We start from the raw sequence: 21,078 nt of genomic DNA, 5'->3' as shown, positions 1-21,078 counted from the left end.
TATGGTCAAATTGGCTAAAGTATTATTTTTATCTAGAAAATAGCCGAATAATTCTGAAACCCCTATTTTGTAACGCACATAATGCAAGGGTATTCGCACACCATTTTTACACTCCACACACCCTTATTAATTTTTTTTTATTAATCTTCTTCAATCAATTCGATCTGAAGAAAATTTTTTGAGAGGGGATGTGTGAAAGATAAAAATGAGTGTTTGGATAGTACTACCCAGAATTAAATTGTTAAAAAAAATACACATATAAATTAATAAACTAATATGAAAAATCTTTTGTGATTGTCTTTGGAGGATTGGGAGGATATATTTTTCATTGTGATCGGAACACGACACGAGTGGTACACTACTACACCATGTGTTTTTATATAAGTGGTAGAAAATTTTATATTTAAAGTTATTAATTTTTTAACATACATATCCCACAATTTGTATAATGACACGATGTATCCCGTGTCTCTCGGTCGGTTAAAAAATATGTCGACTGGGAGGGCTTGGAAGCTTCCAGCCTTGAGCAACCGTTTGACACGTAATCCCCACTAAAAAGGCCGGATTAGAGGATTAATTGACGGATTACGATCGAGATAGATTTCTGTTAGGCGCAACATATGTCAGCCACGCGGGCAGGTTGGGCGCGTCCTAGTCACGATCCAGTCCGAGTCAAACATTAAGGTGTGCAGGTCCTAATTTCTTTTATGACAAATAAAATAACAGTACATTGCCCAAATACTTCCTGAATTTGGTATTTAAACTTGGGATCTTTTGATATAGGCGCCTCAGTTTTGAATTTTCTAGATCAAACATACATAGCCTTTAGTAATTTGATTAAACTTTTTTTTGTCATACTTTTGGTGCTATATGCATATTATATTGTAACAAATTTCCTATAATCTAGCATTTTGATTACACTCTCCTCTATTAGAGATAATTATAAAAATAAAAAATAAAAAATAAAAGTTGGTTAGATTCAATTTATTTTCAGAATAATACTACAATTTAGCAATAATTATCTATGATTGAAGATATTTTCTTTCCAAAATAGTTTAAAATGGTTTAAAACCCCCAAAATCAAACGTACCGAAATGAGTTTTTCTTTTAGTATGTTAAGACAAAATAGGATTGAGAATTGTGACATCCCACATCGCCCAGGGGAGTGATTCTTAAATGTATATTCTCATCCTTACCTAGCACGAGGCCTTTTGGGAGCTCACTGGCTTCGGGTTCCGTAGGAACTCCGAAGTTAAGCGAGAAGGGGGCTAGAGCAATCCCATGATGGGTGACCCACTGGGAAATTGCTCGTGAGTTCCCAAAAACAAAACCGTGAGGGAATGGTAAGCCCAAAGCGGACAATATCGTGTTACGGTGGTGGAGCGGGCCCGGGAAGTGATCCGCCTCGGGCCGGGATGTGACAAATTGGTATCAGAGCCTAACCCTGGTCGTGGTGTGCCGACGAGGATGTCGGGCCCCTAAGGGGGGTGGATTATGACATCCCACATCGCCCAGGGGAGTGATCCTTAAATGTTTATTCTCATCCTTACCTAGCACGAGGCCTTTTGGGAGCTCACTGGCTTCGGGTTCCGTAGGAACTCCGAAGTTAAGCGAGAAAGAGGCTTGAGCAATCCCATGATGGGTGACCTACTGGGAAGTTGCTCGTGAGTTCCCAAAAACAAAACCGTGAGGGAATGGTAAGCCCAAAGCGGACAATATCGTGCTACGGTGATGGAGTGGGCCCGGGAAGTGATCCGCCCCGGGCCGGGATGTGACAATAAAGAGGCTTGAGCAATCCCCCCGGGCGGGGATGTGACAATAAAGAGGTTTGAGCAATCCCATGATGGGTGACCTACTGGGAAGTTGCTCGTGAGTTCCCAAAAACAAAATCGTGAGGGAATGGTAAGCCCAAAGCGAACAATATCGTGCTACGGTGGTGGAGTGGGCCCGGGAAGTGATCCACCCCGGGCGGGGATGTGACAAGAATAATATAAATGTACCAATACACAATGTGTACAAAATAAAACATACCAAAATAAAAATAATGTATCAATATTAACAATATGTATCAAATCAAACGTACCAAAATTGCAAATAAACGTACCCCTTAATTATTTTTGTAAATTCAAACGTAATATATTGTACCTAATAATAATTCATCAACAACTATATTAAAAATATATATAATTTCACAAAAAAAAAAGTGAAAAAGTTACACGGAGCTTTTATGTTGATCACCAACTATTTGAAAAAGAAAAAACCATTTGGAAAAATAAATAATATCAAATGTTTGCATAACAAAAGAAAAAAAAAATGTGATCGAAAAACATATTTGGAAGAAAAGAAAATATAGTTTAATTACTAACATGTCCACTAAATAAGGAAAAGTGTATCCTGTAGATAAAAGGATAAATTCAAAAAATATTTTACTTTTAAAAAAATACAGATGACTATTGGTCAAATCACTTTAATCAAATTTTAAAAAGGCACAAATGTTTAATCTATTAAATATAAAAAAACTGTAAGAGATTCTAATTTTCCCTTTAAACTTCCCAATTCTTATTGTAAATTAATGATTCAAACTATTTTTTTTAGCAAATTTCTATTTAACTGTCCATTATTTTATATTTCTGTCCAATATAGTTACGTGCATAACATCATTTTTTTTTTATATAATTAATCATTAATATACGTGTTTTCATAATATAAGTGTAGTTGTAACACTTTTATGTATTTTTAAAAAAGTGTACTTGTAACACCTATTAATATTCTACATATGTACACCTATATTATGATAACACATATACTGTCACATCCCAATCTCGACTCCGCTGTAGCACGATATTGTCCGCTTTGGACCCTCGCCACGCCCTCACGGTTTTGTTTCTGGAAACTAACATGAGAACTATCCAGTGGGTCACCCATCCTAGGAATGCTCTCGCCCGAACTTGCTTAACTTTGGAGTTCCGATGAAACCCAAAGCCAGTGAGTTCCCAAAAGGCCTCTGAAGTCAGTGAGTTCCCAAAATGCCTCATGCTATATGGAGGTGGGCATGTACATATAAGGCACATCACCCCTTCTCTGTTGGTCGATGTGAGATGTTACAATTCACTCCCCTTAAGGGCCCGACATCCCTATCGGCACACTCGCACCACACGACAAAGTGGCTCTGATACCATTCTGTTACATCCAAGTCTCGATTCCGCCGTAGCACGATATTGTCTTCTTTGGGCCCCGGCCACGCCCTCACAGGTTTGTTTATAGGAACTCACACGAGAACTTCTCAGTGGATCACCCATCCTATAAATGCTCTCGCCCGAACTCGCTTAACTTCGGAGTTCCGATGGAACACGAAATCAGTGAGTTCCTAAAAGGCCTCGTGATATATGGAGGTGGGCATGTACATATAAGGCACATCACCCCTTCTCCATTGGCCGATGTGGGATGTTATATATACTATATAGGCACATCACCCCCTCTCCGTTGGTCGATGTGAGATGTTACTTATACTATATATTACTCGTATTTCGTTGATGGATTCTTTAAATAAATTTATTTGAGAGACACCAAGTGATGCTCAGTCTATAATTCTAATAATTTGATCGTTGAACATTCATTTCTGATGCATAAATCACCTTGTAAAAATTCATCAAAATCGAAAAACATTTTGACAACTCAAAATGAACTCCTTGATCTGACTAATGTTGATGGCACGAGGTATTTTATGTTGATAGATGATGATATTTCTCTAGTTTAACTTTAGAAGTATCTTTCGCTTAACATTAGTTGATGTCTGAAATGTACGCTCGTTAACAAATATTTTTTAGTACATCAATAACATTAGTTTGTTAGATATTTAATTGTTAGAAAGAAGAAGAATCGGTGAGGATTGAATCAATATAAAGTCGCATATTTCGTCAGTGCAAAAAGATTCATCTGTCTCATTAACTAATATTATTCTCCAAATAATATATATGTTAAATTTGACCTTTATTCTTCGATTTTAAAACCTGCCACCATCTTTTTGGGAAGAATAATGCATAAAGAAACTCTCTTCAAGATGAAGAGGAAAAGAAAAGAAATATGGTAAAGTACAAAAAATTACCTCATCAACTATTGATGTCACGACACTTATCTTTTAAAATTGACAATGTCATACCTCATCTTTAAAATTTGTGTTCAATGTTATACCTTTTGTTAGCTTGACTCTTTATTTCTCAGTTAAATGCTGACGTGGCTTGATCCGGAACCCATTTTTTATTAAAAAATTAATAAAATATTATTAAAAAAAAAAAAAATCATTTAATATTATTAAAATATTAAAATAATAATAAAAAGTACATAAAAAATAAACAAAAAACTTCTCCTTTCGTCCCTCCCTCCTCTCTCTCTCTCTCTTCCCCATCTTCCTGCAACCCTGAAAGAAGAAGGAGGAAGAAGAGGAAGAAGAAGAAGAGAGAGAAAAAAAAAAAAAAAAAAAAAAAACCCCAAACCAAACCCAGTTCGTCCCCCCTCCCCCCCCCCCACCACAAACCCAACCTCGGGCAACCCAGAAAGAAGGAGGAGGAAGAAGAAGAAGGAAAAAAAAAAAAAAAAAAAAAAAACCCAGTTCGTCTGTCCCCCCTGCACCCACCCTTTTGCCTCCACACCCATTCCCCCCCCCCCCATTTTCTCTGCGCCTAAGTTCTCAACCTTCGGAATCGGCCTAGCGAAGGTTTCCCGATTCCACCTCAACGGAATCTGGGTATTTTTTTTTTTTTTTTTTTGGGTTGCAGGTAGTGGGTGCGAGGTTGGGTGCAGAGGGTGGGTGCGAAGGTGGGGATGTTAGGTGCGGAAAGTGGGTGCAGGGAGAAGAGGGGGTGGGGAGCGGGGAAAACAAATTGGTTTTTTTTTTTTTTTTTTTTTTTTTTTTTCTAGGTTGCAGTTGCAGAAAGGGGGAAGAAGATGAAGATGGGGAGAAGAGAGAGGAGGGGGGGAAGGGGACGAACTGATGTTGTGATGTTAGTTTTTTTTTTTTTTTTTTTTTTTTAATAACTTTTCTTTATTATTTTAATATTTAAAAAAAATATTAAATGATTTTTTTTTTAGTTTTTAATAATTTTTTAATAAAAAATGGATCTCGGATCAAGACACATCAGCATTTAACTGAGAAATAAACAGCCAAGCTAACGGAAGGTATAACATTGACACAAATTCATAAAATGAGGTATGATATTGTCAATTTTAAAAGATGAGGTATGAAAGTGTCATGACACCTTGAGGTAGTTTTTTATAATTTATCCAAAGAAATATATATTTCTGAAAATTGTCGGCCACTTTCCAATTCCCATGCTTCTTGCATACGTTAGTGATTAAATTATATGTTTATTTGTTTTGGAAAACAAATTTTATTCCTTTTTTTTTTTGTTGAGCACTACTGTTTTTGAGGTGTGATTTCTGCATGTTTTTTCATTTTATTTGCTCTTCTATTCAATGTAGTTGGTAATTAGAAGCCAAAAAAAAGTGTGGAAGGCGGAAAGAGAGTTAAAATCACTTGTTTTTAGACAATGCTGATACATTCTAAGCTTCATTAAGAAGAGGGTTTCAATCCGAGACGAATGAGATCAGGAAGATAGTTCTCCCCACCAAGAGAATGCATCACTTACAGAAGAGTAGCATCATAGAAAAAAGTTTGGATGTCAATTTTCACACTTTTTTCGTTTTCTCTACTCACTCTTGTATTTTTAAATTTCGGCAGTTGAACGGGTCAAATGAGCATGAAGACATAAAAACAATGTAAATACACAATATAAGAGTATGAAAATAACTTTCCAATTAATTTTGGTAAGCAAAGAAATAAATGTTCAGAAGCTTCCTAACATGATTGCAATTAGATCTCTATATAGCTTGGTTTAATTAGAAGAAAAGTAAATTGTATAAGAGTTTTGTGATGACTGTGTCACCTAATTAACGCTCGGAAGCTGCGCCTTTCATAGTGGAACACTAGAACCACAAATGGATGATGATGCGGTTTTTCGATTTGGATTTTGTGATATTTTAATTGTCCATTGGTAGTACATATGAGTCAATTTCTAAATGAAAGACCAAATTATTTTGTGATAGCAATTTATAATATATTGGATGACCTAAAAAATGAAAAATTATTTTGTGGTACTGGAATATTATTTTGTTTTTGTGTATAGTTCATTCATGTTATAAACTATCATCTGCCGCATCATGCGGTCTACAAAAAATGATTTAAAAAGTTAGTCTCCCCAACTTATCTTAAAAATAAAAATAAAAGTTGGGTTGAAAAAACCAGAACAAAAATTGGGACATGTTTATGCTTGACTATTTTCAGCATAGAGACGGCATGCAATAAGCTCGTAACGAGCACCATATGCTGACATGATGGAAAACCTTCAACATGTTGGCATTATGTTTGCAAATTAACTTTGAGCATATTATCACCACAAATTATTGGCATCCATCGATCAATGTTTGTTCCCCCAATGCATGGGGAAAAAACTCAAAACCCCTTTTAACTTTAGGATTAAGCAGTGAACTTTTTTTTGGCAAACATCAACGTTGACACCAGGGGCGGAGCCGCATGAACGCCACAATAGCCATGGCTCATATGGAATTTCACCCATTTACGTATATTGTACGCTAATTTTTACAATAAATAGTATATGGTATCAACAGTCATGTGAAGGCAATTAAATCTCTTAGATCGTGTGAGTTCCATCTTTAATAAAGAGCATAGATAACAATTTACCACTCACTGATAAGGTTAGAGAGATTAAATTTTTTTAAATTAAATTTACAAATCAAATGATATAGTTGTAGGTAATTGAATTATTATTTAAGTATCAATTAATATATTTGTTTCTTATGATAAGGCATCATTTAATTTAAAATTTTGATATCTCTAACATTATTACGACTCAGAAAATAAAAAGATAACAAAACAAAAACAGAAGAAAAATGACCGTCACGGACTCCCCACACTATTCCTCCACGCGCCGCATTGCGCAAAGGGGTGGCAGGTCAAAGACGCTCGAATATGGGCCCACTCGTGGATCCCCACCTACAACCAAACTCAGATGTATATAAATCAAGCCAGTGCGGATTCCCTAGCTCTCCTTCATTCATTCATTCACTCCCACCATTTCACCCGCCCCAGCCGCGGGCTTCGAGACCCGAAAACCCTCCTCGCCTCATCCTCTGTAAACTTTTCATGGTAGGTGGCCTTACGTCTTCTCTCACTAGGACTCTCTCTCTTTCTCTCTCTAAGACTCTAGGGCTTTATATTTTTCAGACTACATATAATCCGCCTCCTTTCTCCGATTTTTGCTCAAAAACTAATCAAGTCCTCTCTCACTGCAGCTCTGACCTCCTCCGAGCTCCCCAGCGACTCCTCCACCATGGGCAGCGATAAGGCCATCAGCCTCGAAGAGATCAAAAACGAGTCCGTCGATCTGGTATATACATATATCCATATCTATATCCTGTCCTTTTCTCTCTTGAACTCTGCTGCATGTGTTTGGTTTCCGGGGAAAAAAGCTAAAAGGAAAGCAAAATTCCGATCTAATAGAATTTTTGGGGAATTTTGTTCTCTGTAACAGTATAGTGAGTTCATCTCACTCGCTTCGAAGATTTTTTTTATTTTTTCCGCTTTCTTTCTCAATTTTTCTCGGCATTTTGCTTTTATTTATTTATTTCGCTAATTTTCTCGCCTGCCAAACGGTTGTTGATATTTTACGATCAGAGTTTGGGTAGCAGGAGATTTCGCATCGTCCTTTCAATTCTTCGAAAATAAAATATTTATATTATAAAAATTTATAAATTATCTCTTATTTTTCGTGGTTAAATCGGCGGCGTGACTTATCTGGTTTTTTTAGTCTGTCATTCCGGCGATGATCTTGGAGAGACGACACACCATACTTTCAACCCATCTGAATCGTTGGGGCCGTTTGGTCTCCCCTTCCGGTGGGACCCGACCAGAGCCCAGAACGAACGGCTCAGATGTTTCCCTACCATATCTCAAGCACTTTTTATTTGTTTATAATTTTTGAAAAGAATTATTATTAATACTTCCAAAATCTTATTCTATAATCCTAATTTTTTATATTAAAAAAAAAATATGAGATGAATTTTTTAAAATGCAAATAACACTTTTTTTTTTTTTAAGACTTTTTCCGTTTTTGCTTTCGGAGAATGTTGTTAAAAAATTTATATGGTCTGCGCTTTTTGGGGAGTGTGTGTGAGATACGCACCCGAAAATCACATGAAATCAGCGGCTTGACAACGCAACGCTGATGTACCAGAGAACATGGCTGGCAACCGAATATTAAATTACCCTCACGGGCCCTATTTGACGCGTGTTTGATACGCACCTCTTTTTTTGGTGATGCTTAAATAGTTTTATATAAAGAAAAGAATAATTTTTGATTTATCAGATTGAACAATTCCATATGAAGACCTGTGTTGATTTTATTCTATACTTGGGGCGTATTTTATTTGCTTTTTTGATTTGGGATTTGGGCGTTTTGACTGCATTCCTTGTACTACATATTTGATATTTGCTTGGATCTCTCATTTATAATTTAATATATTTCTTTAATTTTTGTTTTTGTTTGGTCAAACGTTAAATGTCTATTGAGTAATAGCTAAATTGTTTAGTAAATGATAATCTCACATTATTTTTTTCTGGTCGGTGAATAAATAAAGTATATTGTTATCTGTCACTTAGTATTACGATCTAGTGATATTCCTCTTCACTTATAAGTTAGAGGTCTTATATTCGATTATTGCCACATGCCAATTTGAACCGCAATAAGGCTAAGCTCATCCCTTACTTCTTAGTGTAGATCATTAAATTAAATGAACTGAAGAAGATTAATAATAAAAAAATTAACACAAAGATGTGTGAGAAGTAAAAATGAATGTATGAATAACACTATCATAAATATAAAAACAAGTGACATAAACATGGGTGCGTGTGCATAGGGTAAAAAGAGCGTGTTTTTATTATTCATGATTGTATTTGTACCTGTGTTCTGGTTTGGTTTAAGCTGCATAAGGTCAAAAGTGTGTTCATAAGCAGTCGAAATATCATTGTTAACTGTTTTAATTATTTTAATTTACTATTTCTCGAAGTCAACAAGGGAGACAGAAGTGTTTGACTTTTTGTCCTTGAAACAATTGTCTTTTTTTGTCTTTTCATTTTTTCCTTCGGGGAACCTGCGTGTTTTTTATGGTTCACATGAGACAGTGAGCTAAAGCGGATCCCATCTGTCCACACTTGTATTTCGTGAATCTATTGACTATTAATCCGTGAAGCCTAACTGTTGAGGATTTTGTTGACTGAAGAAAAATCTTAAAATATCATCAACTGTTTTTTTTGCTAATTACAAGTAAACTATGGTGCATTGGTGAATTCTTACAGTAAGTTTTTAGTTTGAAATAATTGTATGTGTGTAGCACCGAACGTATCATGACAGATGCGATTTAAATATCGGAGCTGCATTCAAACGATTCAGATAAATTTTGAAATGGAAATGTTTCTGTTATAGGAATCATCTAAAAATTTCATGAAAAGAAAATAGGCATTGTTTGAGTTTCATATTGTAGAAAACAGTTGGTTGCGTGCAGTTACCCCTAAGAAGTGAGCTTTTTTTTCATGTGTATTTGTTCACTTTGTTCACAGGAACGGATTCCAATAGAGGAAGTCTTTGAGCAGCTGAAATGTACAAGAGAAGGTCTGACTGCAGACGAAGGTGCCAACAGGCTTCAAGTCTTTGGACCAAACAAATTAGAAGAGAAAAAGGTTTGTTACAGTTTCTGACATATTGAAATCTTTTGTTCCAAGTTTTTTTTTGGTATGACATGTGATGATTTTGTCTTCTGTAAACAGGAGAGCAAACTGCTCAAGTTCTTGGGATTTATGTGGAATCCTTTGTCATGGGTTATGGAAGCTGCTGCTTTGATGGCTATTGTCTTGGCAAATGGTGATGGAAGGCCTCCTGATTGGCAGGACTTTGTTGGCATTGTTGTTCTTTTGGTCATTAACTCTACTATCAGTTTCATCGAAGAAAACAATGCGGGTAATGCTGCCGCAGCCCTTATGGCCGGTCTAGCTCCCAAGACTAAGGTGAAGAAGTAAAATTGTTGAACAATGCTTATATTGGTACTGCCAATATTCTTATGAATAGTTTCCTGATTTTTTATGGTCACCTGATGTAGGTTCTTAGAGATGGTCGATGGACTGAGCAAGATGCTTCAATTTTGGTGCCTGGAGACATAATCAGTATCAAATTGGGAGATATTGTTCCTGCTGATGCCCGCCTTCTCGAGGGTGATCCTCTGAAAATTGATCAATCTGCCCTTACTGGCGAGTCCCTTCCTGTTACTAAGAATCCTTCAGATGAAGTCTTTTCTGGCTCAACATGTAAACAGGGTGAAATTGAAGCAGTTGTTATTGCTACTGGTGTGCACACCTTCTTCGGTAAGGCCGCACATCTGGTGGACAGCACCAATCAAGTTGGGCACTTCCAGAAAGTTCTCACTGCCATTGGGAACTTCTGCATTTGTTCAATTGCCCTGGGGATATTAATTGAGATAATAGTAATGTACCCAATACAGAGGCGCAAGTACAGGCAAGGGATTGATAATTTGCTGGTTCTCTTGATTGGAGGAATCCCAATTGCCATGCCAACTGTTTTATCTGTCACTATGGCTATTGGCTCCCACAGGCTTTCTCAGCAAGGAGCTATCACCAAGAGAATGACTGCCATTGAGGAAATGGCTGGCATGGACGTCCTCTGCAGTGATAAGACTGGGACTTTGACCCTGAACAAGCTCACAGTTGATAGAAATCTGATTGAAGTGTTTGCCAAGGGTGTGGAGAAAGAGCATGTTATGCTTCTTGCAGCAAGGGCTTCTAGGACTGAAAATCAGGATGCTATTGATGCTGCAATTGTAGGAATGCTTGCTGATCCTAAGGAGGTAATTGGTTTCTCGCTTTTCTTTACTTTATCATTACTTTATGGTCCAAGCTTTCATAATCTAATCTTCTGTGTCGTATAATAAATTGGGTAGGCACGAGCCGGTATAAGAGAAATCCATTTCCTACCATTCAACCCCGTAGACAAGAGAACTGCTCTGACCTACATCGATTCTGATGGAAATTGGCATCGGGCTAGCAAAGGTGCCCCCGAGCAGGTAACCTTGTCTTAGCTCAATTCTAGCCATTAATTTGGGGAAGAATGTCCCTCTCCGGACATAACAAATGCAGATATTTCTTATCCTCAGATATTAACCCTTTGCAACTGCAAGGAAGATTTCAAGAAAAGGGTGCATGCGGTGATTGATAAGTTTGCTGAACGTGGACTTCGTTCTCTAGCTGTTGCAAGACAGGTTTGAAAGGCAACATTTATCATATGCTTATTGTTGTGTCAACTGAATTCTTGATATCATTTCTGTCATTAATTTATCTCCAGCAAGTACCAGAGAAAACAAAAGAGAGTCAAGGGGCACCATGGCAGTTTGTTGGTTTATTGCCGTTATTTGATCCTCCTAGGCATGACAGTGCGGAAACAATTCGCAGAGCTCTCAATCTCGGTGTGAATGTGAAAATGATTACAGGTAAGCTTCATTGCCCCTTTAAACTGTGTATTAAACTATGACTACATGTAGTCCCTCCTCCCTTTTTTCTCCTGCCTGGGGAATTTCAATGCTTTATTCATTCTGTATAATTTGTCTCCCTATTGTGTAGGGGACCAGCTTGCCATTGGCAAGGAAACTGGAAGGAGGCTTGGTATGGGAACAAACATGTACCCGTCTTCCGCATTACTTGGCCAAGACAAGGATGCAGCAATAGCTTCCCTCCCTGTGGACGAGTTGATTGAGAAGGCTGATGGATTTGCTGGAGTGTTTCCTGGTGGGTTCTACCGGAACTTCTTTGTTCTCTCTGCTTTCTAATTAAGCAAGCAATCTGTTTAATGAGAAGCTTTCTTGGTAGTAGTTTGCATTTCCAAAGCACTTGTTATTGGTTTAAATTCAGCCTAGACTCATGATGGTTCATAGCATTCATAATGATTTATAATTTAAACCAATACCAAGTACTTTGGAAATACTCCAGTACCGAGGATAATTGTGAGTGCCGCCAACAAGTAATGAGGACAGAGCAACATTTAATTCAGTACTTGTTGGCGACACAGACACAATTGTCCACTATTTTTTTCATTATTAATTAAATGTGCACAGTATATGAATGTTCTGAACTTGATATTGACCCTTGTTCTAAAACATCTTTTTAATATTATAGAACACAAATACGAAATTGTAAAGAGGCTGCAAGAGAGGAAGCACATCTGTGGAATGACTGGAGATGGTGTCAATGATGCTCCTGCTTTGAAAAAAGCAGATATTGGTATTGCCGTAGCTGATGCTACTGATGCTGCAAGAGGTGCTTCAGATATTGTTCTCACTGAACCAGGATTAAGTGTGATCATAAGCGCAGTACTGACAAGCAGAGCAATATTCCAGAGGATGAAGAACTATACTGTAAGTTACATTTATGTTTATTGAGTGGATATAGTGGTAAATCTTCATGAATATACGTATAGTTGTAAATCTTCATGAATATATGTATAGTGCTAAATCTAGTGTTTTATAAATCTTCCCAGGCCATTCTAATTATTTTGTTCCATTTGCAGATCTATGCTGTTTCAATTACCATACGTATAGTGGTAAGTGAAGCAATGATCGGTATTTAGATGCTAGTGTTTTCCTATTTTAGGCTGTGTGTTGGTTCTCACGTTGCTAAGATTTGTGCAGTTTGGATTTATGTTCATTGCTTTGATATGGAAGTTTGACTTTGCACCCTTCATGGTATTGATCATTGCCATCCTAAATGACGGTAAGATCATCCGCCTATCTGTTTGTATAGGTTACCATTAGAACACTATAGCTCTAAATGAGTCTGATTTTGTTTCTGATAGGAACTATCATGACAATATCAAAGGATCGAGTGAAGCCATCTCCACAGCCAGACAGCTGGAAACTGAGGGAGATCTTTGCTACTGGCATTGTCCTCGGAGGTTACATGGCACTAATGACTGTAGTCTTCTTCTGGCTTATGAGAGATACCGACTTCTTTTCGGTAGGAATATAATCTTTCTATTTTCCATTAATATATAAGGTATTCAGGTCACAGTTGTTTTGGCAAGTGTGTTCATTCTTCTGATTTTATTTACTTTTTTTTCATAATGCAGGATAAGTTTCATGTGAGATCTTTGAGTAATAGGCCTGAGCAAATGATGGCAGCGTTGTACTTACAAGTGAGTATTGTGAGCCAAGCCCTTATTTTCGTCACAAGGTCTCGCAGCTGGTCGTTTGTTGAACGCCCTGGACTTCTCTTACTTGGAGCTTTCATGATTGCTCAACTGGTAAGCATTTGTGCCAACCGATTACCTTGATAATGTTACCTAATTGCGCTACTGGATGCAAAGGTTTTATAATTCGTAGTAATTTCCAATAATGTTAAGAAATTTGTGCCTTTTCAAAGTAAAAGTTCCTCTGTTAGCAAGCTTAATACCTGTATGATGTTTCACTTGGTCGCAGCTTTACGCATAGGACCAAAAAGAATTTTACCTTTTCTTATAATAGCTCATTCTGCAAAATGGCAGGTTGCAACTCTCATAGCAGTGTATGCAAACTGGGGTTTTGCACGGATAGAGGGAGCTGGCTGGGGGTGGGCTGGTGTCATCTGGCTTTACAGTATAGTGACATATGTCCCTCTTGACTTGCTTAAATTTGCAATCCGATACATTCAAAGCGGGAAAGCGTGGAATAATCTTTTGGAGAACAAGGTATGTTGCATTCCACTACATTGTAAGCGCTACTCTACATTATATAAGTTAGATTCATGTTTCTTGCCACAATTTACCTTATTGTGCCTTCCCAACAGACTGCCTTCACTACAAAGAAAGATTATGGAAAAGAGGAAAGAGAAGCACAGTGGGCTGCAGCACAGAGGACCCTTCATGGTCTTCAGCCACCTGAGACGAACAACCTTTTCAATGAGAAGAACAGTTACAGGGAACTTTCCGAGATTGCAGAACAAGCCAAGCGGAGGGCTGAGGTTGCAAGGTAAGGACCAGTTGTACTCGTACATAGATAAAGAAGCGCACGTGCCTGGATAATGATATCTGCCGATTCTGTGTCTTGTTCCCGTGAAAATGCTTCATCTTGCATCATTTCCCTTTGCTGGTTTGACTTGTTATTAATTGAAAACAAGTTCTAAGAGAGTTTTCCATTTTTCCTGCAGGCTTCGGGAGTTGCATACTCTGAAGGGTCACGTCGAGTCAGTTGTGAAGCTGAAAGGACTCGACATCGATACAATCCAACAACATTATACGGTTTGATGAGCCTTCCAAAAGGGAAACACAGAGAGGCTTAAGCTTCTACCTTGGAAGAGCGAGAAGCGAAAATTAATGACGATGATGATGAAGCGTATATCAATAACCTTGTGTCTATAGATTAGGTTGCAACTAGTTTACTTGATGTTAAATATTGGGCAGAGGATTCTCCTCTTTCGTAGCCTAAAAACATGAATTTTACAGCTTCGTTGCTTTTAATCAAATATCGCCCTTTTTTTATGACTGCTGCTTGCTTTTGCATTATTACTGCACAGGGTAGGAGCCTACAAAGCAAGTAATACGGAAGGATCCAATATTTTATGGGTAGGCCATAAATCTTTGCTTTCACTTTTTTGATGGTCGATATGAAATTTGCAAAATCCGTGTTGGAATTTTACGAGTTTGATACTAAATTATTACAGCATTGTGAGTTACCCAAAAATTGCATATTTCATCTCTTGGAAGCTTTTCTCAAAGCTGTAGAAGAAAATTGTGTTTTAGAGTCGGTATTAATTATCTTATTGGGCAAAGCATGATTTTGGTTCATGTAGTTTAGTGAAATTTTACTTTGTTCAATTGTTGCAGCTTAATTCATGTTGTTTACTAAATTTTGCAATCCAAGGACAATAATTTCAATTTCACAACGTTTGTAATGGAATTAGCAAGTGAGGGGCATGCACGTAACACTATACCTTATAAAATTTGTGGTTTATTAACGTAATAATTATGTTATAAATAAGACGATGGTATACAAAGATGAACATTAGAGGTCTCAAGTTCAAATACTCTGTCCTCGCTATTGCTTGGATTAAAGAAAACAAAAACAAGGGAATGCTATAGTTTATGACAGCCAATGAAAGGGTGCAGGTTTTTCATGGGTTTTACTAATTTATTTATATTGTTTTTTTCGTGGCAAGGGAAGGGACACAAAAAGGGGAGAGAAATTTGAACCTAGTAGTCGTCGGATAAATGCTCTCTCCCACTAGAGCTACAATCACGGGTAAACCTATAACAATGATTATTATGATAAGCAACTAGTACTTATGGAACTCAGTAGATTAGCCTAGCAAACAAATTTTTTGCAAACAAAACTATAAATATACGGAATAATCTAGTTCACAGCAGCGCAATTATGCCTAATCTCACCCTGCTTTCCAGTCTTGATCCCTACTCGTCCAAGCTTTGTCATAGCTGCCACAAAAGCTCGTTCAAAGGCGGCGGCATCCGCTGCGAATTTGTTGACAATTTTTCTTGATTTGGTGTCAGTGAACAAGGACTGATCAGAAGTGAACAACCCTTTCCCTTGCTGAAGGTTCTTGTAGTACACATTGTCGAATCTCTGCGGTGTGGTTGGGTCCATAGTAACTGCAATTCTCGGGTCTACATTTTTGGGACACTCTTTTCTGAGCTCCCTTGCATATGCGATGTTCATCGTTGGATCGATTCTGTTCTTGCTCTTGAAGTTGTAGATCCGGTGAGTGAATCTGTTGCAATGTGAGAATCCAATTGTATGTGCTCCTGTTACACATAGATGTTTTATTTTAACTACGCTCTGGACACGAAAAAATGAAGTGAAAATATTTTTTTCGGATTCAGGGCGTGACAACTTTTCTTTATGTACCTGAGAGCGCGACGAGGTCAGTTAGAGAGAGACCGTGTTTGGCGAACAATGAATCAAGCTCTTCTACCTTAAAATCAGGATGGGGAAGATGTTGTCTCACGCTTGCTTTTGTAGAAGTCCTCCCATCAAGTCTTCCCAATTCAACTTTGTAGAATGGTCCCCCAGTCTGCACCCAAAGAATATATGCTAACCTTTCTCTAATTCTCTACTTAGTATTATTTTATTAGTAAAAACACGCATAACTTTTGACTTAATCAGTGACTTACAGGAAAAAGATATTCCTTTTTTCAAGCAGTAAAAAGGAACAAATTGCTTTTGAACTTGATTAGGATAGAGGTTAAACGTTCATAAAAAAGAGGCGACTCTAGACCAACAAGGCTCTCCGCTTTGCAAGAGTCGGGAGGGGGAGTGTGGGAAAGAATATCTATCGTACGCAACCTTACCCTTGCTTTGCAAAGAGATTGTTTCCACAATTCAAACATGTGACCTTTTAGTCACAAATGAACAACCTTTGCGTTGCGGCAAGGTTCAACCTCTGAGGTTAAAAGTTCATAATCCACAAAAACAAACCCCATATTGAAGTGAAAATGGATTGTGCACTGAACAGCAATAGTTGTGGACTATTACAGTGTATGAAAAGTTATCATTTTTCTCAGTAAAACTGTAAAATTGTGAGAGAGAAAAAACCCCACATTGAGGTGAAAATGGATTATGCACTGAACAGCAGTAGTTGTGGATTTTTACAGTGTATGAACAGTTCTCATTTTTCTCAGTAAAACTGTAAAATTGTGAAGCTTTAAAGCGTTGAAGGGACAATATTGTGCTTATTTTACCAGTCTTATGACATCCCTTGTGGCCAAGGCCAGAATGTCAGCACAAGAAACCTTGTTCCTGCAATTAGGCACTCTATCAACAGCAGCCTTGGCTTTGATCACCGTGTCAAACCCGTCTCCGGCGAGTGAAAGGTTATCCGAATTATCCTTCTCCGCTGAGTTGTTCCGAAACGCTAGCATGATTGAAGCATCACATCCCTATCCAAAAAACAAAATACTTCACACACATTGCACATACATCTTTGATAGCACAAAAGAACTTCGAAGCAACGAAAAAATGTAAGTTTTATGTATGAAAGATCAAAGTTACCTGAACAAAACAATCGTGGAAGAAGAGCCGGAGAGTGGCTGGGGCTGTCACAAAAGTCTGCTCAAACTTCTGCCTGACTGCAGCATGAACAATTGATTCAACATTAGGGCATGATTTTCTGTAGTGCTCTACATGAAGTTGAGCAAAAGTGCTTTTGAGGAGGAGGGGGAGAAGAAAGAGTAAAGGAAGATAGAAGGTGCTTTTAGAATTCATTTGAAATTTTGAATACAGTAGGTTCTTGATTGTGTTAGTGTTATGCATGTGAAGCATGTCTATATAAAGGTTAATTAACGTGAGGTGGCTTTGTCTGTGAAGAATATTCAAAGAAAATAATGAGAAATTAAGTTTAAATAAGATAAAAAATTTAAATAAGTAAATAAATAAAAACTCATAAAGGAGTTGGATTTAAAAAAAAAATGATGTGACAAAATGGCAAGCACGCTAGCATGCTGATAAAGATGTTTGGATTTTTGGATGTTTAGGGTTTTCAATTTTAGATTCTTCCATACAATCGTACATATTGTTCTATATTATAATTTGTCCTCATGAAGATCAAGAGGTGATGAGTGCTATAAGTTTATAGGATGATCATGTAACTGAGTGCTATAGTAAAAGAGAAAATATTTCTTAGAATAACTGTCTTTCTCGTTTCATAAAATCTTTAATGGTGGGATAATAAGTATGACAGTTACTTTTACAAATAAAAAAGTTCATGCATATTGAAAGTTGTACTTACGTGTGCTAGGATGGTACCCAAATAAAGTAAAACCCGTTCTTTTGTAAGATTATATGACCATTTAAATAATCAAACTGCCTTATTAAAGTTTTTATTTCAGAATTATGAAAGATTAAAGTAAAGTAATTGGGTTCTGTGGGAGTGTCATTGTCCAATCTATGTGCTATTTGGCACATGAAGCAGACAGTACTCAGAAAAATGCATATAAGGCCATAACTGCTGTAGAGAATATGTGCTAAATCCAAATTTGCTGTCTTTCATTCCTGTTGCCATATGGCCTTTGAGGAACAACAAATGATGTGTATAAAGATTATAAAAATAAAGCTTTAAAGTAAGTTATAAAGAATGGTTTATAATTGGTGTAATTGTATAAAGTAGAAGGAATTCTATCGGATTTAGAAGATTTTTTTTTTTTTTTTTTTGTATTATTTGAATAATACAACAAGATTTACCCATCAAATCTCTCTTCTATAGCCGGCCCCTCTCTCTCTCTCTCTCCCCCCCCCCCCCCAATAGTTAGTTTTACAACAAGATTTACCCAACAATTAAAATCGTAGTGAGAAATGTTGTGGTGCTTTTTTTAGAGTGAGATTGTTTATGGGTATAAGAATATAAGTCACATAATATATTATTTCATGTGTTATAATAAAAATAAACGACACTGTTGATATATCATACTTTTGAAGTATATTAATAAAAAAATAAATTTATATGTTATAATTTAAGTGAAACAATAAAACTACGTGATAATATGAATACAACAAAAATTACTCGTTTCTACAATACCAACCTTCAAACATTGCCACATGGATAACCCAGAAAATAAAATATTAGTTACAATGGAATATTATCTTTGTTTGAATATAGGGCAGCCCACGTGGTTCAATAAGTAATATTGTTGAATCAAAGTAAAAAAGCAACCTTCTATGTCTTGCCAAATACTATTTGCTAGCAATTGCGTCATGGGCATATCATATGTAATAAATTTCTCATATTTCTTACATAGAAAGGGCAAAAAAACTTGTCATAGTTTCAAAAAGAGGAGAGGAGATGCCAAAACAAATATAGACAAAGTTTTAATAGGTATATCGAAGCAATTTATTTCTTATTTATATGTTAATGTCTGATATTTGGATTGATACTGATTTCTCATTTAGATTTAAAGATACAATCATCCAACACTTTTGAGAGTTCAAACATGAAACATAAGCTTGTAGAATCTCTTAATACCCTAAACGAAGCAATCATGTCTAGTATTAGGTCAAAAATTGGAAAAGAAAATTTATGAAAATAGGAGTCGAGCGAAAATAAAACGCAACTTTGACCTTAAAATATAACGAGTCAGTTGATCGGCCATGGAAGTTAGATGAAATTCAAAACATTAACGTTCAGATAAAGAAAATTCTTGTATATCAAGAGTTATCTTAACAGTTTAGATGTGAAATTTAAATTCGATAATTTAGAGGTGAGACCACTGTGAGGCTGTGGGCTGAGCTATACCCATATAGATTCGGGCTCATTCATAATTTTTTAATCACCCATCTACTTTTAGCCCTAATCTGACTTTGGGATCCTCAAAGCGGCGTGTCGTATATCAGTCAAGACAACGACAACCAGTGAGAGTGAGTCAGTTTCCCTCGGTCAGCACACAGCCTAGAAAGCGAGGGAAAAATGGCAGCGGCGTCGTTTAGGTGGCTACTGCAGCTGCACAAGGACGTGCCAAAAGCCGCTCGGTTCTACGCCGAAGGGTTGGACTTCACCGTCAATGTCTGCACTCTTCGATGGGCGGAGCTCCAGTCCGGCCCGCTCAAGCTTTCCCTCATGCAATCCCCCAAGTAAATTCTCTCTCTCCCTTCTCTGAGACTCGGTGCTCGATGCACACCAGGTGTTTGATGATTTGTCTAAACCAACTGCTTACACGTTCTTTGCCGCAAATGTTACAGTTCGTTCGTGTTTTTCGTAAAAACGGTATAGTTGAAAGAGACCCAACTCAAGTTTGTGTCGATTGAAAGCGTAAAACATCAAAATTTCTTGGTTTTTTTGTTTTATTTATTTATTTTATGGTTCTTGCAAGTTTTGGTAATGTGGCACAGTAATTGGATTTGAGCTTTGCGTTTGGAATGAAATGGCATCTGCTAATGATGAATGTTTGACAGGGATCATGTCATGCAGAGCGGAAACTCTTCGCTGTTGTCCTTCACAGTGCCAGACATTAATCAAACGGTGACCAAGTTGATGGCGTTGGGAGCTGAACTCGATGGCCCTATCAAATATGAAGTTCACGGCAAGGTGATGACTAAATTTCTGAACGAAACCATTGCGATCATTTATTCATCTATCATCGCTAGTCGGGTACTCTGGATGCAGAGATTTTAATACGATTACATTACAGGTTGCAGCCATGCGATGTATTGACGGGCACATGCTAGGCCTCTATGAACCTGCTTAGGAGTTTCAGAAGCAAACCCCTTGAAAAAGTGCCACAAGCTGAAGACCAAAAATAGGGTGCTTGGAGCTTTCGTTAGTGAATCATGAAAATTTTACCCCATTGAGAAGATTTGAGAAATTGCCAATTCTCTCGGATTCCCTTCAACGATTGTTTTTGTTTGATCATCCAGATATTGTGCATAGCGTGTGAATTATTGTGGGACTTGGAAAGAAAGCAAACAGTGTAACCAAACCTGCATCAGGTTCGCCACTATGACACTATCGCAGACCAGTAATGCAATGTCATCCGGAGAGACACTTACACATTGTGTAATTGGTCTAGAACGTCATTGTGGCATCTGAAAGTGTGCATGTAAATCCTTCCCCAAGATGAAAACAAGCGACTGCAGGAATTGCTGTTCCTTTTTCTGTCACTCTTTATGGTAGAAATCTAAGAATATGAAAGATGCTATCAATTGATTCAAATAAAATAAATAGCCTTCGATTAAACAAGCTGCCTGAAGGGGATGCGAGAAGTCTCTGGCCAATCTTCCCCTCTCTGTAATCGTCCTTCTGGCAGAGGAGATTGCTCCAACTCTACGATGCTTCTCTTAAATTTTTGTAAACTCCTATCATTTGTGTAAACCCGGTGTCTCAGGACTGGCACTGTTCAGCAGTTCATGAGAATGCGACGGGTGGTGAGATGACGAGGATATTATAGGGAAAACGAAAGTCAATTAGAACGT

At 37.3% G+C, this 21,078-nt stretch overlaps 3 protein-coding genes across 3 annotated transcripts; 2 read left to right on the top strand and 1 right to left on the bottom strand.

Moving 5' to 3' along the window:
* Nucleotides 1-7,123: 7,123 nt before the first annotated feature.
* LOC137735999 (plasma membrane ATPase 4) lies at nt 7,124-14,648 on the top strand. Its single transcript, XM_068475351.1, has 17 exons — nt 7,124-7,222; nt 7,369-7,463; nt 9,692-9,811; nt 9,899-10,135; nt 10,228-10,989; nt 11,083-11,205; nt 11,296-11,400; nt 11,484-11,628; nt 11,759-11,923; nt 12,311-12,549; nt 12,702-12,734; nt 12,823-12,904; nt 12,987-13,147; nt 13,260-13,433; nt 13,674-13,856; nt 13,955-14,136; nt 14,315-14,648. Exons 2-17 carry the CDS (start codon nt 7,407-7,409, stop codon nt 14,409-14,411), a joined length of 2,865 nt encoding a protein of 954 aa, XP_068331452.1. The 5' UTR covers nt 7,124-7,222; nt 7,369-7,406; the 3' UTR covers nt 14,412-14,648.
* Nucleotides 14,649-15,344: 696 nt separating this feature from the next.
* Nucleotides 15,345-17,439, bottom strand: LOC137736005 (peroxidase 16-like). Its single transcript, XM_068475357.1, has 4 exons — nt 17,170-17,439; nt 16,860-17,057; nt 16,027-16,192; nt 15,345-15,923 (listed from the first exon to the last, which is right to left on the bottom strand). The coding sequence occupies exons 1-4, from the start codon at nt 17,437-17,439 to the stop codon at nt 15,517-15,519; spliced, it is 1,041 nt and encodes a 346-aa protein (XP_068331458.1). The 3' UTR covers nt 15,345-15,516.
* A 2,112-nt stretch (nt 17,440-19,551) lies between these two features.
* On the top strand, nt 19,552-20,940 carry LOC137715600 (uncharacterized). The gene is made up of 3 exons (XM_068454943.1): nt 19,552-19,740; nt 20,062-20,194; nt 20,298-20,940. The coding sequence occupies exons 1-3, from the start codon at nt 19,577-19,579 to the stop codon at nt 20,352-20,354; spliced, it is 354 nt and encodes a 117-aa protein (XP_068311044.1). The 5' UTR covers nt 19,552-19,576; the 3' UTR covers nt 20,355-20,940.
* Nucleotides 20,941-21,078: the final 138 nt, after the last annotated feature.

The sequence above is a fragment of the Pyrus communis genome, chromosome 1 (genome assembly GCF_963583255.1).
Source record: "Pyrus communis chromosome 1, drPyrComm1.1, whole genome shotgun sequence".
Lineage (NCBI taxonomy): Eukaryota > Viridiplantae > Streptophyta > Magnoliopsida > Rosales > Rosaceae > Pyrus > Pyrus communis.
The sequence above is the reverse complement of the archived record's forward strand: the minus strand, read 5'-3'. Positions and strand labels throughout refer to the sequence as shown.

Coding starts and splice junctions, on each gene's coding strand:
- LOC137735999 (XM_068475351.1), top strand. CDS start 7,407: ATGGGCAGCGATAAGGCCATCAGCCTCGAAGAGATCAAAAACGAGTCC. Junction 11,924..12,310: donor ATTTGCTGGAGTGTTTCCTG/GTGGGTTCTACC, acceptor TTAATATTATAG/AACACAAATACGAAATTGTA. Junction 12,905..12,986: donor CATTGCCATCCTAAATGACG/GTAAGATCATCC, acceptor TGTTTCTGATAG/GAACTATCATGACAATATCA.
- LOC137736005 (XM_068475357.1), bottom strand. CDS start 17,439: ATGCTTCACATGCATAACACTAACACAATCAAGAACCTACTGTATTCA. Junction 17,058..17,169: donor TCCACGATTGTTTTGTTCAG/GTAACTTTGATC, acceptor TTTTTTGGATAG/GGATGTGATGCTTCAATCAT. Junction 16,193..16,859: donor CAAGGGATGTCATAAGACTG/GTAAAATAAGCA, acceptor CTTTGGGTGCAG/ACTGGGGGACCATTCTACAA.
- LOC137715600 (XM_068454943.1), top strand. CDS start 19,577: ATGGCAGCGGCGTCGTTTAGGTGGCTACTGCAGCTGCACAAGGACGTG. Junction 19,741..20,061: donor TCCCTCATGCAATCCCCCAA/GTAAATTCTCTC, acceptor AATGTTTGACAG/GGATCATGTCATGCAGAGCG. Junction 20,195..20,297: donor AATATGAAGTTCACGGCAAG/GTGATGACTAAA, acceptor ATTACATTACAG/GTTGCAGCCATGCGATGTAT.